At 53.4% G+C, this 12,786-nt stretch overlaps 1 protein-coding gene across 5 annotated transcripts in view; it reads right to left on the bottom strand.

Annotated features, from left to right (window-relative positions):
- Window positions 1–9,679: 9,679 nt before the first annotated feature.
- PDGFRB (platelet derived growth factor receptor beta) overlaps window positions 9,680–12,786 on the bottom strand; it is a 40,619-nt gene continuing 37,512 nt past the window's right edge. For all 5 annotated transcript variants that reach the window (XM_027081591.1, XM_027081590.1, XM_027081592.1 and 2 more), the window contains one exon: window positions 9,680–11,711. In XM_027081591.1, the coding sequence (XP_026937392.1) occupies window positions 11,534–11,711 (178 nt within the window). In that variant the 3' untranslated portion in view covers window positions 9,680–11,533. The remainder of the gene's footprint in view (window positions 11,712–12,786) is intronic.

Raw genomic sequence — 12,786 nt, 5'->3', positions numbered from 1 at the left:
CACAAGGTGTAGATGAGAGAGAAATAAATGTTGTTTATTATTATTGCAGATTTGTGGGGTTTTATTTGTTTGAATGCTATAGTAGGAAAGCTAACTGGTAATGTATTGATCTGGGATAAATGCCAAGCCTGGGGAGGGTTGGGTTTTGCCAGGCAGAGGCAGGGAAGAAAAGAAGAAGGGCATTTAGAAAGAAATGAACAGCAAAGGCCATTAGCAGAGCAGCTAGCTGGCCACTGGCAAGTACAGAACCCAGGCAGAGAGCAGTAGTGCCAAGAATCCCTTCCCAGCAGCATCCTATAGTCCTGTTGCCCCACAGTGCTTACTGCAAGATAGTCATACATACAGAGGGATCTATTCTCCCCCCGGATGGAAGTCCCCCCAACAAAACTTTCTCCCAACCACAGCCCCTTTCCCAGCAACAGCCACTGGTACGAATCATGTATATTCTCTACCCTTCCTGACCTTTGTCCACACAGCTCTATGCTCATCCATGGGTCCATTCATCCATCCCCTCAGCCATATTTTGTGGTTTTAAAAAACAGTAGCCATTGCTGTTTATTGCACTGTGGGGCTTTGGGTTTTATTACTTAATCACCCATCTTAGAAGTCTTTCCATGTCAATACGCTGAGATCTACCTCAGTTGTTAAATTGCTACACTGTATTCATGAGATAAACGTACCATGATTGTTTTCACCATTCCTCTACTGAATGGACACTTTAGTTACCTGATTTTTCTCCACTGTAAACAATGCTGCGGTGCACATCCGAGCACCTAGATGACTGTGCGTGTGTGCCATCATCTGAGCAGGATCCATTCCGGAGTTTTGGGTCCAAGGGTGGGTCCAGTAAAATGTGAGGCACTGTTAAACTGCCCTCCAAAAAGGGCTGTGTAGGGCTTCCCTGGTGGCGCCGTGGTTAAGAATCCGCCTGCCAATGCAGGGGACACGGGTTTGAGCCCTGTTCCGGAGAGATCCCACATGCCGTGGAGCAACTAAGCCTATGCACCACAACTGCTGAGGCTGCACTCTAGAGCCCATGAGCCACAACTACTGAGGCCTGCACGCCTTGAGCCCGTGCTCCACAACAAGACAAGCCACCGCAATGAGAAACCCACACACTGCAACGAAGAGTAGCCCCCGCTTGCCACAACTAGAGACAGCCCGCGCTCAGTAAGGAAGACCCAACGCAGCCAAAAATAAACAAATTAAAATAAATTAAAAAGAAAGACTGTGTAAATGTGCATTTCTATCAACAGTGTGTAGGAAACCAGCTACACTACGTTCTTGCTGACATTGGCTTTTACTGACCTTTAAAGATGTTCCCAATCTGATAGAAAAGACATGTTATTTCATTGAGATTTTAATATGCATTTGTGAGGTTGATGGTAAAGTGATTGTTTTTTTAACATGTATATTGGCTATTTGGATTTCTTCAACAGATATCCTTGCCTCATTTTCCCATTTGTTTCTTGCCTTTTATTGATTTGTTGGCACTATTTATATTCTGTATTATGTCTATTAACCCTATTATCAGCTACATTGAAAATATTCTCCCCCAGTCCACCACTTCTCTTTCAACTTTCTTTTCTGGTATCTCTATTTACACAGAAGTTTTACTTTGTTGTTGTCAAATGTGCTGGTCTTTTCATTTCTGGTTTCTGGGCTTTGTGTCTTGCTTAGGAAGGCTGAGCCATTAATCGTTTACAAGGCACTTTCATTTCCATTTTCTCATAGAGGCCTGGGCCACAGGGACTCAGTGAAGTGCATAGTATCTCCACTAGAGATAAGAAAAAGAAAGGTCAGAGAGGGTAAATGACTTAACTCAGGTCACACAGTCACTTTGGGGAAGACTTAGAGGCAGTACTGGGATTCTCAGGGACTCAGGTCCAGGATACCCCTCCCGGCTGCCAGGTCGATTGGCCAATACCATTCCCCACACACTCACAGCATTCCTGGCAGGTCACCTGCGTACCTCTTGTAGTTAGAAAGCTGTAGCCCATGCTTCCCTACCAGGGAACAGATCTGTCTCCCTGGGGTACTCACCTGTCACTACTGGTGCTGTTTTCAGGATCCCCCGGCAACTCTGTTCCCTGGCCCCCAACAGGCCAGCTGTGTGGGGGCAGCCCCTGTGGCCCCTGGAGGCACCATGTCTCTAGGGCAAGCACTTCATCCCTTAGCGGTCCTCCTGGGACCTGGTCTCCCAACACGTCTGGTCATCCTCACCCTCATCAGATCTTCAACAATATGCAGGGTCAGCAATATGACGTTAACTTTTTCAAGTCCAATATATTTGGAAGGAGCCCCTTCGTGTGGTGACAGGGGCACAATCAGGTGGCATGGGGGGATAGGATGGAGAGGCTTCGAGGGTTTCCAGAGCAGTGGCTTTGGAGCTGGTCCTTGGAGGAGTCCTCCAGGCAGAAAGGAAACCCAGGAGTGTGACCGGCATGAGGGCAGAGAGGGCGAAAAGTCAGAGCTCCCCGTGGCCGGCCAGAGGAAGGGAGCAGAGGCCGAAGTAGGAAGGGGCGAGGTCCAAGTGCAAAGTGTCCCTGACCATGCGGCTGGGGTTTTAGGCTTTATCCTACAGGCCAGGGTTCTTCATGGGAACTGGAAGAGGGGGGGTACCTCCAAGTACAGTCTGGGTCCAAGTACAGTCCAGGGACCCCAGCCTCAGAATCACAGGGGTACCTGTTAAAATGCAGATTCCAGGGCCATCCCAGGCCTGTGGAATTAGAGGTGGGATATGGGAACCTGCACAGGAAACAAGCTCTCTAGGGGATTCTGATGCTTCCTTGTGTCTGAGGCCGTTGTCCTCCAAAGCCCACGGATGGCCTTGAGGAAAGCTGAGAATCTCTAAGATGTAGGTGAAGTTTGTGTCTGGTCTCAGGACTGGGCGTTCAGCTTCCATTCAATTCTCACAAAGTCCCTGATCTGGGCTGGCGGGGACCCCTCCCTGGTGGAGGGCGTTGAGGTGGAGAAGGGATGTGGCTACCCAGGGGGATGGAGGTCACAGTGACCCCGAGGGGTGACATAGGCCACCTCAGTAGAACCTGTCTCCGTCCCAGAGATCAGAGGAAGCTGGCACTTCTGTTCACCCAGCTATAACTCCAACAGTTTGGACTCCCTACCTGTCCCTGCCAGGCTGGCAGGGGTTCTGCCTACGCATCCCAAGCCTTCTGGGTTCACACCCATCTCAGTTCTCTTTTCACTTGCAGGCCTCCGAGGTTTATCAGGTTCTCACCACATGTCAGGCAGCATGCCAAGCTCTCTTTGGAATTTTCTCACTGAATCCTCAACCCTAGAGGTAGGTGTGGTTATTATTCCAAGGCTCAGAGGAGTTAAGTCACTTTCTCGAGGTCACACAGCTGGTGAGGGTTTTCCTGCCTCTTGAGCCTGTGGTATACCTGACCATTCTGATCCACTGATTTTAGATGTTTGAAGGATGAATGAATCAACAAACAAATGCTGTGTTCCAAAGTTCTGTGAGCAGGAAGGCACTCTACCCTCCTGGAAATACGGCATTTGGAGGCCTAATATCATCCACGTGTTGTTTATGTGCCAGGCACCATGCCAGGTTCTTTGCATATTTATCTCGTTTAATCCTCTCAACCAGGAGACCTGTTCTATTAATTATTCCCATTTTGCAGATGAGGAAACCAAGGCTCATAGAGGTTAGGCACTTGCCCCACGTCCTAGAGCCAGCAGGTGACAGAGCTGGCTGCAAAGACTTTGCTAATGACCATCACATCACAATGCACAAGGTGACCCTGGGTCTTTCTCAGATGTGAGGGTGCTGACGACCCATGAATGTGGGTGGGAGTGCCCTGGGCTCATGGGGTGACCCTAACTGGGGAAGCTGCAGTGATGCTGCCGGGAGGGTGATGAAAGGGACCCCAGACTGCCATGACTCCTTCCTGTGGCAGAGGAGCTTTGCAAAGGGTTTGCATGTCAGCCTGAACATTAGGATGTCCTGAAGCAACTGTGTGGGCCCGTCACGCTCCTGCACACACCGAGGGCCTGTACTCATCTCCCTGCCTGGCTCTGGGCTCCTGGCACCTCCGGACCCCATGGCAGGGAGAGCTCAGCCCCCACTCTCCTGACCACTCAACCCCAGCCCCAGCCCATGCCCTGAGATGCAGGCAGTTTCCCCACCAGGGAGAGGAGGGGCCCAAGCCAGGAGCCAGGGACCCACCATCAGAACACTTGGCTACCAGTCCTGCTTCGACCCCAGGCCAGAGAGGTTCTACTGCACCTCCCTCTAGGACTGAGGATGAAATGAGTTCTAGTATCTGGTTTAGGCTACTATTGGGTGTTTGTTCCCATCTACTATTCCAGCCCAGCAGGGCAGATCAAGTCCACACTCTAGCTGAGCTTACAGGAGCCTTTGCGACCCACCCACATCTGACCTCAGATCCTCTGCTCTCTCTACTCATTCTCCCCACTGTACTGAACCCCAAGCTTTCAGCTCCAGAACTCGCCATGCTCTTTCTTACTGCTCTATGTGCTCCTGCTTCTGTCTGGACGGTGCTCACCCCTCCTCCCTTTGTCTGTCTTATACTCTCTCTGGCCCCCTGAGGTCACAGCACTTCTCAGCGTCAGGATGTTCTCAGTGAGGGAGGCTATTGATATAACGTCATCCTGACACCCTCCACCCCCATCACAGCTCCCTGGCAGGCCCTGCATCTCTCCTGGTCTCCTTTACACCCTCTGCCCTTGGCCCACGCCCGGCAGATGGTGGGAGCTCAGTCAGTGCCGGATGCATGAATAAATGAGTAAATGTATAAACAAACGAACAGAGAGCAAAAGGAGTCCTCCACTCTCAGAAACCAATCCATTTGGTGACTACTTCACATGCCAGGCCCTGTTCTGGGCCCAGGAAGGAGAAGGCTCAGGGCAGTTTTCTGCCTTCATGGTCCTCCCTGTCCTAAGTGGTGGTACTATAATGCAGGTGATAATACTGATATCAGTCTATATTGCTATGATTTATCATCCAAACGAGGACCTTTGAGACCAAAAGGGTGTCATTAGTAATTGCAGTAAAGTGGTTACATAAGGAGGGGCTGTCTTGAGTACCCCCCTGTCCACTGGGCACTTTCTTTGTGCCAATCTCTAGACTAATCTCTTTGTACAGGTCATCTCATATGATCCTCACAATTGCCTAAGGGGATAGCTATAATTATTCCATGTTATAGGAAAGACAGGCTCAGAGATGTGTTCTGCCCAGGGTCACACAGCTGATAAGTGGCAGAGCTGGATTTGAACTCAGGAACTCAGCCCCAGAGACCATGTTTTTAACCACCTGCCTTCAGCAACGGCTGGGGCTCTCAGAAAGGTCAAGGGTAGAGGGGAGTGGCTTGGTTTTTGGAGCCAGACAGACTGGGAATGACATTCCCCACTCATAGCTGTGTGACCACAGCCAGCTCCATGACCTCTCTGATTTTTTCATCTGTAAAACAGGGGAAGGGTTACTAACTCAGATCCAGTGAGACAGTAATGCAGGTGAAGTGCATTCAACAAATGTTTATCAAGTGTTGACTCTCTGCTTGGCCTTAGGGACAGTGCTGAACATGGCAGGCACGGTCCCTCCCCTTTGGAGCTCACAGCCTAGGGTGAAGATGAACTAGGACATCAGTGGAGTTGCAGGACATCCTGGGAACACTGAAGACAAGGAAGAGTTTGCCTAAACTGAGAAGGAGTTGGGGAGAGGTCCAGGGAGGAGTAAGGAATATTCTAGGAAGGAGAGACAGCATGGTAAAGGCTTGGAAGTGAGAGAGCACATAGGACATCAGGGGACTGAGGGTGTCAGAAAAACATGAGGGCCCATCAGAGGCACAAGCAAAGGACTGGGAAAAGAATCCACTTCCAGCTGAGTATTAGGAAGGCTTCTTGGAGGAGGTGGCTTTGGGCTGGGCTGGAAGTTAGAGCAAGACTTTGCCTTTCAGTCATAGAGGGCTGGGAGTCCTAGGTGGTAAGCGCAGCACCAACAGAAATGCAGAGGCGGGGCTTCTACACAGCAAAAACTAACAAAATGAAAAGGTAACCTATGAAGTGGGAGAAAATATTGGCAAATTATATATCTGATAAGGGGTTAATATCCAAAATATAAGTAACACATACAACTCAATAACAAAAAAAAATCCAATTACAACATGGACAGAGGAACTGAATAGACATTTTTGCAGAGAAGATCTACATATGGCCAGCAGGCACTAATCATCAAGAAATCAAATCAAAACCACAATGAGGTATCACCTCACACCTGTTCGAATGGCTATTATCAAAAAGACAAGTGATAGGTGTTGGTAAGGATGTGGAGAAAAGGGAAGCCTTGTGCACTGTTGGAAGGTTGGACAGCTTGTAGCCACACAGGGGTAGACAGGCCTTGAGGGCAGATGTGGGGAGGGAACAGGAGAGGTTGGAGGCAGGTCAGGAAGGGCCTTAAAGACCACATGAGGATGTCTGGACTTCGTTTGTTGGGCTGTGGGGACCCATCAAAGGTGTTTGAGCAAAGGAGAGCCAAGATCACAGTAGGCTTCAAGAAGATCAGTAACGGAGAAGAAAAACTTTCAGGCATGGAAGCTGCCATCTTTTCCCTTCAGAAGGGGAACAGCCACTCTGAGAATTCTGTGATTTTCCAGAAGCTTTGTTACTTCCCTGTGTTTGTGACTTTCTAGTTCCTTGAAGTGATTACCCACAAAACCCCAAACCAGAAAGAGACTGGAACTGTCCCAACCTTGCTAGGAGGAAAGGAGCCCTAAGCGGGGGGCGGAGGCATAGGGAGCTGTTGGAGAGGGCAGACAAGCATGCCAAAGGGGGACCAGAGAGAAGGGCAGGGGCTGAGCCAGTGGGAGGGGGACCACAGAGAGATAGTCCGGCTTCTGTGATGTCCCTGAGTCCCTGCTGGATCCTGAGAAGGGCCACCCTCTGCCCCAGGCTGGGCCCCCTTCATCAGGCCCCAAAAGTCATGGCAGGTCATGGCAGATGGTATTCTGAGCTGTGGGAACCCATCACAGCCCAGAGAAGCCCCAGAAGCCCCCTCCAAGGAGAAGCCTACCCAGGGAATTCCAGGAGCCTCACCCCGAGTGGACGGTCAGCACCCGGACTCCAAGGTTCAGCCTGCTGCCCCCTCTGCGTCCAGGAACTGGACTCAGAGACTCCCTGAGAAAGGCAGTAGCAAGGACACCAGACTGGCAGGCATGAGCCTCCCTGTGTGTGACCTTGGGCCAGCACTTCATGGCTCTGAGCCTCAGCTTCCTCACCTGGATCTTCCCTTGGCATGTCTCCTGGCTGTACTGTGAACATCACATGGGTCCACCGATAGGAACCCACTCTAAATGCTGAGGGACCGGGACAGAGTCAGGCTCTCAAGGGTCTCTTTCTATATTACATATTTGGTAATAGATACTTTTTAGTGTAGGCATATATTATATAAATGCTTTTATAAAAGTGATTTAAAATGACTATGAAGCTGAATGTGAAATTGAAATAGAAGAGGCCTTGTGGAGACACGGCTCTAATTCAAAGAAGGGGCATTAATGGGGGTCGTGGGGCCCCTCATCAGCTGAGGGTCAGGGCCCCTCAGCAAAAGCTTTCAGTCTTTCCCTCTTTTTCCAGGAACAAGGATGCTGGCTGTGAATAGCGTGGCGGAAGAATTGTGTAGTCAAGTGGCTCATCGTCTGGCAGGAAAATTCCAGCTCACCCGTTCCCGTGGGCCCGCCTGAGTGGCGGGAGCCCGCAGAGGTTGACCTACGGTTCCCCGTCCTCCAGCTCCTGCACCCCTCTGCACAGGGGACTGTGGGTTCCAAGTCCCCCACCAGACTCTTGCTTATTATGTCCACTTAGCCCTCAGACTCCCTTAGCTCTCTCCTCTCCCCCAGTGCTTTCTCCTGGGGACCCACAGACCCAGAGGTCTGGAGTCAGGAGACCGGGGCTGGGACCCAGGCTTCCCCACTCATCTGCCATGCAAGCCGGCCTGGGCTTCGCCTCCCCTAGGGCTGACCTGGGGGTCGGCCAGGCCCAGGCTCCTATCCCCTCCCTGCCACACCGACCAGATGACATTGGGCAAGCCACTTCAACCCCCCGTGAACTGGTGTCCCCTTTGTAATATGGGGACAATAGTAGCCCCTGGTTCACAGGGTGGATGTAAGCGCGAATGAGAAGATGTGTGCAGCAACAGGACAGGCCTGGCACAGAGTAACTGTTCAGTAAGTGGGCACCAGCGCTCTATCCTCCTTTATCCCTTTGTGGCATCATTAGCTCCATTTACCTCTGGGGAAATGGAGGCCTGAGGCCAAATAATCCACCCAAGGCCCCATAGGGAGCAGGCCTGAGCTGGAGGGAGCCGAGGTCCCCTGACCTCCAGATGGAGGCTTTTCCCACGGGCGAGGGTAATCCGCATCTGGAATGTGGAGATTTACTCTCTTTACGGGGCAGGTCTGGGTATGGCTTATTCATCTTCTACCACAGCCAGGAGAGACGGGGTCACGGGCTCTAAGGCCGGGACCCCCAGGAGGGTGGGCCCTGCAGCAGGTGGGGTTTCCCTGGGGGTGGCTCAACCGCCCGAGTTGGCGGCTGGGCCCATGAGTCAGAGCTGCCCCACGTCTCTGTTCCTCTCCCCACTGGCAGCCACGGCCCCAGACTCCTGGAGGCAGTCCAGGGAGCCCTGTGTTTCCAAAACCAGGTGCCTGTCGCTAGGAACAAACTGAGAGGCCCCTTCCCCAGTTCAGAGTGAGCAGGGAATGGCCAAGGTCACGTAGTGAGGTGTGACAGATCTCAAGCTGAAACCTGGTTCCACCTCAGGTGACCCCTCCCAAAGGACTCAGGCGGGAGGGCCAGGAAGCCCCAGGCTGGGTCCAGGACCTGTGCACCCTGCCCTCGGCCCCTGGCAGCTCCATTGCCCTGGCTCCCTACTGCCGCCAGGTCTCCCAGGCCTGCGCTGGGCAGTGGAGCCGACGACCAGTCCTGAGCCGGCCAGCAGACACCGAGATGCCTGGTTCGTGCCAGCCCCACGCCACCGAGCTGCTGCAGCCATGGGAGGCCGGTCCGCACTCCTCTCCCAGCCTGGCTAGACTTTACTCTCAGAGACCCAGCCGGGCCGCCTTTCCCACCACCCGCCCCCGACCGGCCTTGTCCTGGTGGCTCTCACCCCACGTCTTCCTCCCTTCCTCTTCCCCTATCTCCTTCACCCTCTCTCCTCATTCCTCCTGCTCTCTGGACCCCTTGGGTGCTCTGTCCATCTGCCCTGCTCCTACCTGAGACACGACCACTACTCACCGGGGCCTGGGATCTGGGCTTTAGCAGATGCCTCTCGATCTGGGCCCATGGGCAGAATGGAGGGAGGGGGCGGGGTGGCCTGGCTTAACAGCCAAAGCCAAAGCACATGGTGGGGCGGAGTGGGGCTGGCGGGGGAGCGCAGGCTCCCGACCCAGAGCCGGGCACTGCAGAACCGGAAGAGCCTTCTCCTTTCACAACCTGGAAAACCAAAGCCTGAGGTCCAGGTCACCCGGCTACCGGCGAGGAGCTGGGGGGAGTGTGAAGACCTCCGTCTCACAGATGGAAGCAAGACTTGAGCTGAAGGGCCCCGTGCAGGGATCCTACAGCTGGGCGAGCCCGGCTGCCCTGCCCCACTTTTGCCACCTTCCGGGCCCGGGGATCCAAACCTGCGAGACACCACGAGGTCTGTGGGTGAGAAGCACCAGGTTTAATATTAAAATCTTTCTTTAAAAAAAAAAGTACACAGAGAAGAAAAGTTGATGGCATACAAAATAGCACTTCTGTTGTATAAATGTGAGTTAATGTGAGTCCTAAAAATACTTGTAAACCTAGGTGATTACATCTTTGGTACCGTAGTGAGAACCCACGCCCTCTCCTTGACCAGGCTGCGGGGGTCCTGGGGCGGGGAGACACCAACCAACACAAGGGGCTGGTGCCCAGAGGCGCTGACCTTCCCTCACCCTCCGTCCAGCCCTTCCCCTGCCAGCAGTCTCGGCCACAGCCCTCACGCCCCAGTTCCCTCCAGTGCCAACTGGGCTGGCAGACACAGTGAGGTGAGCATCCCCGGGCAGACAAAGCCATGTTCTACGGTTCCTGCCTCAGGGTGGGGCAGCTGGCAGGTGGGAAGACACCCCCCAAAGTACCCACCTCTTGCGCCCCTTCCTCAGGTCCCCCATCCAAGGTTTCTTGTCCGTTCACTGTCCTCTAGGTCTGCGGCACAGACCTGGACAGCAGGTACGAGTGGTGGGCTGTGTCAGGTGGTCTGACTTGCCGTCTCGGCCTCCTTTGCCCAGAATAGCTCCAGAGGTCATGTGGGTGCTGAAAGGGGTCCCACGGTCTCCCCATGTCCCTGGGGCAGCTTCTGGGGGCTTTCCAGGACACTGGCTGTCGCTCAGAGTCAAGGCCTGGGCAGCTGGCCTTTGGGGACTTGCCAGGGGCCTGGGGGAGGGGCACAGCTCCTGAATGCCTGGAGTGTGCTGTGTAGCCTGGAACCTCCCCAGACCCCAACTAACCCAGGATAGGGGTTTGGAGGGTTTATCTTTGCTTCATCTGGGCAAGTGTGCAACCCCTGGAATATTCTAGAATGTTAGTGCTGGCAGGGCACCAGAAGTCAATGAGTCCAACCTGCTCATTTTTCAACAGGGAAAACAGAGGGCGAGGGATTCCTCCAAGGTCTCTTAGCGGGTCCAATGCCACATTGGTCCATACATGTGGACACCTCTTGCAGGCACGTCAACACACTCATCACAGACGTGGGGCCCATCTGGCCCTGGAGACTCTGGTGAGTGGAGTAAGACTGGCAGTGATGAGGAAAAAGACCCCTGGATCCATGGGGCCAGGAAGACACGGACACAGGCATGTTATGGGGAGGTGTACCCCGAGTGCCTGGGGCAGGGGCTACAGGCCAGGGTGTCCTGTCCTTGGCTCAGCCCCCAGCATTAATTAAGCTTGGAAGGCCCCAGACCAGCCTGGGCCTGGGAAAGCAAAGACTGGCATTGAGGGGAGGTGGCTTCTGGATGAGACAACACTGTCCAAGGCCAGGCCCTAGCTCAGCCAGGAGCCAGAGATGCTAGGGTCCCTTCCCCAGCTCTTGGGCAGGAAAAAGTGCAAGGAGAGAGCTGCAGCTCCTTGAGGGGCAGCTGGCTGAACAGAAAAAATGTTAACCTACCACCTCATGAACCTTGAGCATCTCCTCAGGGATTCCAGCCTCCATATCTGTCAGCCAGGGTGAGAATCCCAGATGGTGGGTTGCCAAGCCCACCTTTCCCATCTTACAGATGGGGAAACTGAGTCCCCTGGGAGAAGCCTGGCTCAGAGTCACATGCGCTCTCCAGAGGCAGAGGACCGGTCATGGTCCCTACGGTTCTCTTACCTCCTAAGCCAGCCCCAGGGGTCGGGGTGTGATGTGCCAGGGGCAGAAGCTTTCCAGAGGGGACAGCTGATGGGAACAGCCTGGCTGCTGGGAGGCTGGGCCAGGCCAGGAGGCGCAGGGTGCTGGGAGGTAGAGGGGGAGCTTCGGGTAGGGCAGGGTGGGGGCCAGCCCCTAGAGGAAGCTGTCCTCCGCCTCGGCCCGAGGCCCAGGGCAGCTGGAATCCGGCGGCCGCTTGGGCTCTGGCTCCACCTGGGACTCAGGCTGGGGCTCTGGCTCTGGTTCCTCTTGGGGTTCCAGGGGGCTGTCACAGGAGATGGTAGAGGAGGTGTTGACTTCATTCAGGGCGGAGCTAGAGGCGGAAGGCAAGTGAGTGAGAGGCTGGGAGGGAACCACAGTGAAATAATACCAGCCTTAACGTAGAGCTTTCTATCTATCCACCCTTGCAGCGTGCACCTTACACATTTTAACTCACTGAATCCTTGTAAAGACTATGCAAGGCAGGCACTGTGAGGAGAGTGCAGCTCAGAGAGGTTACATCATTGCCTTGCATCACACAGCGGGTAAGTATAGGAGTTAGGACTTCAAAGCAGATCGAGTTGATTGCTCACCCGTCAGTGTCTCTCTCCTGCATGCCTGAATGTATAATGATCTCATTTAATCCCCACAGCAACCTCCAAATGGAAGTATTCTTACTGTTTTCATTTTACAGTTAAGGAAACTGAGGTTCAGAGAGGGGAAGCAGCTTGTCTGAGGGCACCAGCATTCACAGCCCAAGCTGTTTGAAACTCTGAGCTCAACTCCTCTATACACTGGCTACTTGGAGCCTTGGAATGTTATGGGCGTGGGTTTGGCCACATGGGAACATCTACTCCAGGCAACAGCTGGCCTTCCTCCAAAGCCCTCCCCATACCGTAACATCACATCCCGAGGCAAAAGAAAAGCACGAATCTCCTCCCCAGTCTGAATTCTGGCCTGAACTTCTGTAGGTACCTCTGCCTCCCTGTGCCAGGCTCCCTGGGGTCCTCAGGGCATGGTGCTAAAGGACAGACCACAGGGCTGGTGATGCCCATAGAGTAATACATGGGGTGCTGGGGATGCGAATTAGATTTTCCTCTTTTCCTCCTTAGGGCTAGGACAGGGCCTAGAGAGGGGCCAGAGTAGATGGCCTGTGGAGGCTCCTTTAAAGAAACAGCTACCTTACAATATATCCCAGGCCACTTTCTCTTACCAGCCTGCCATTTCCACTCGAGGTCATCAAAGGTCAAATGAGTTCAATTCTCTCTTCTATTCACTGGCAGGGATAAGTACTCACCCTAGGTAACTTACTTCTAAGGCAAGCCTGATGGCATGAAGACACAGACAGACACACACACAAAGACACACACACACACACACACACACACACACACACACACACACACACA

This window comes from Aethalodelphis obliquidens, unplaced genomic scaffold, assembly GCF_003676395.1.
Source record: "Aethalodelphis obliquidens isolate GAN/ISIS:26980383/991018 unplaced genomic scaffold, ASM367639v1 scaffold45, whole genome shotgun sequence".
In the NCBI taxonomy this organism is placed as follows: Eukaryota; Metazoa; Chordata; class Mammalia; order Artiodactyla; family Delphinidae; genus Aethalodelphis; species Aethalodelphis obliquidens.
This window is presented reverse-complemented; position numbering and strand designations above follow the sequence as displayed.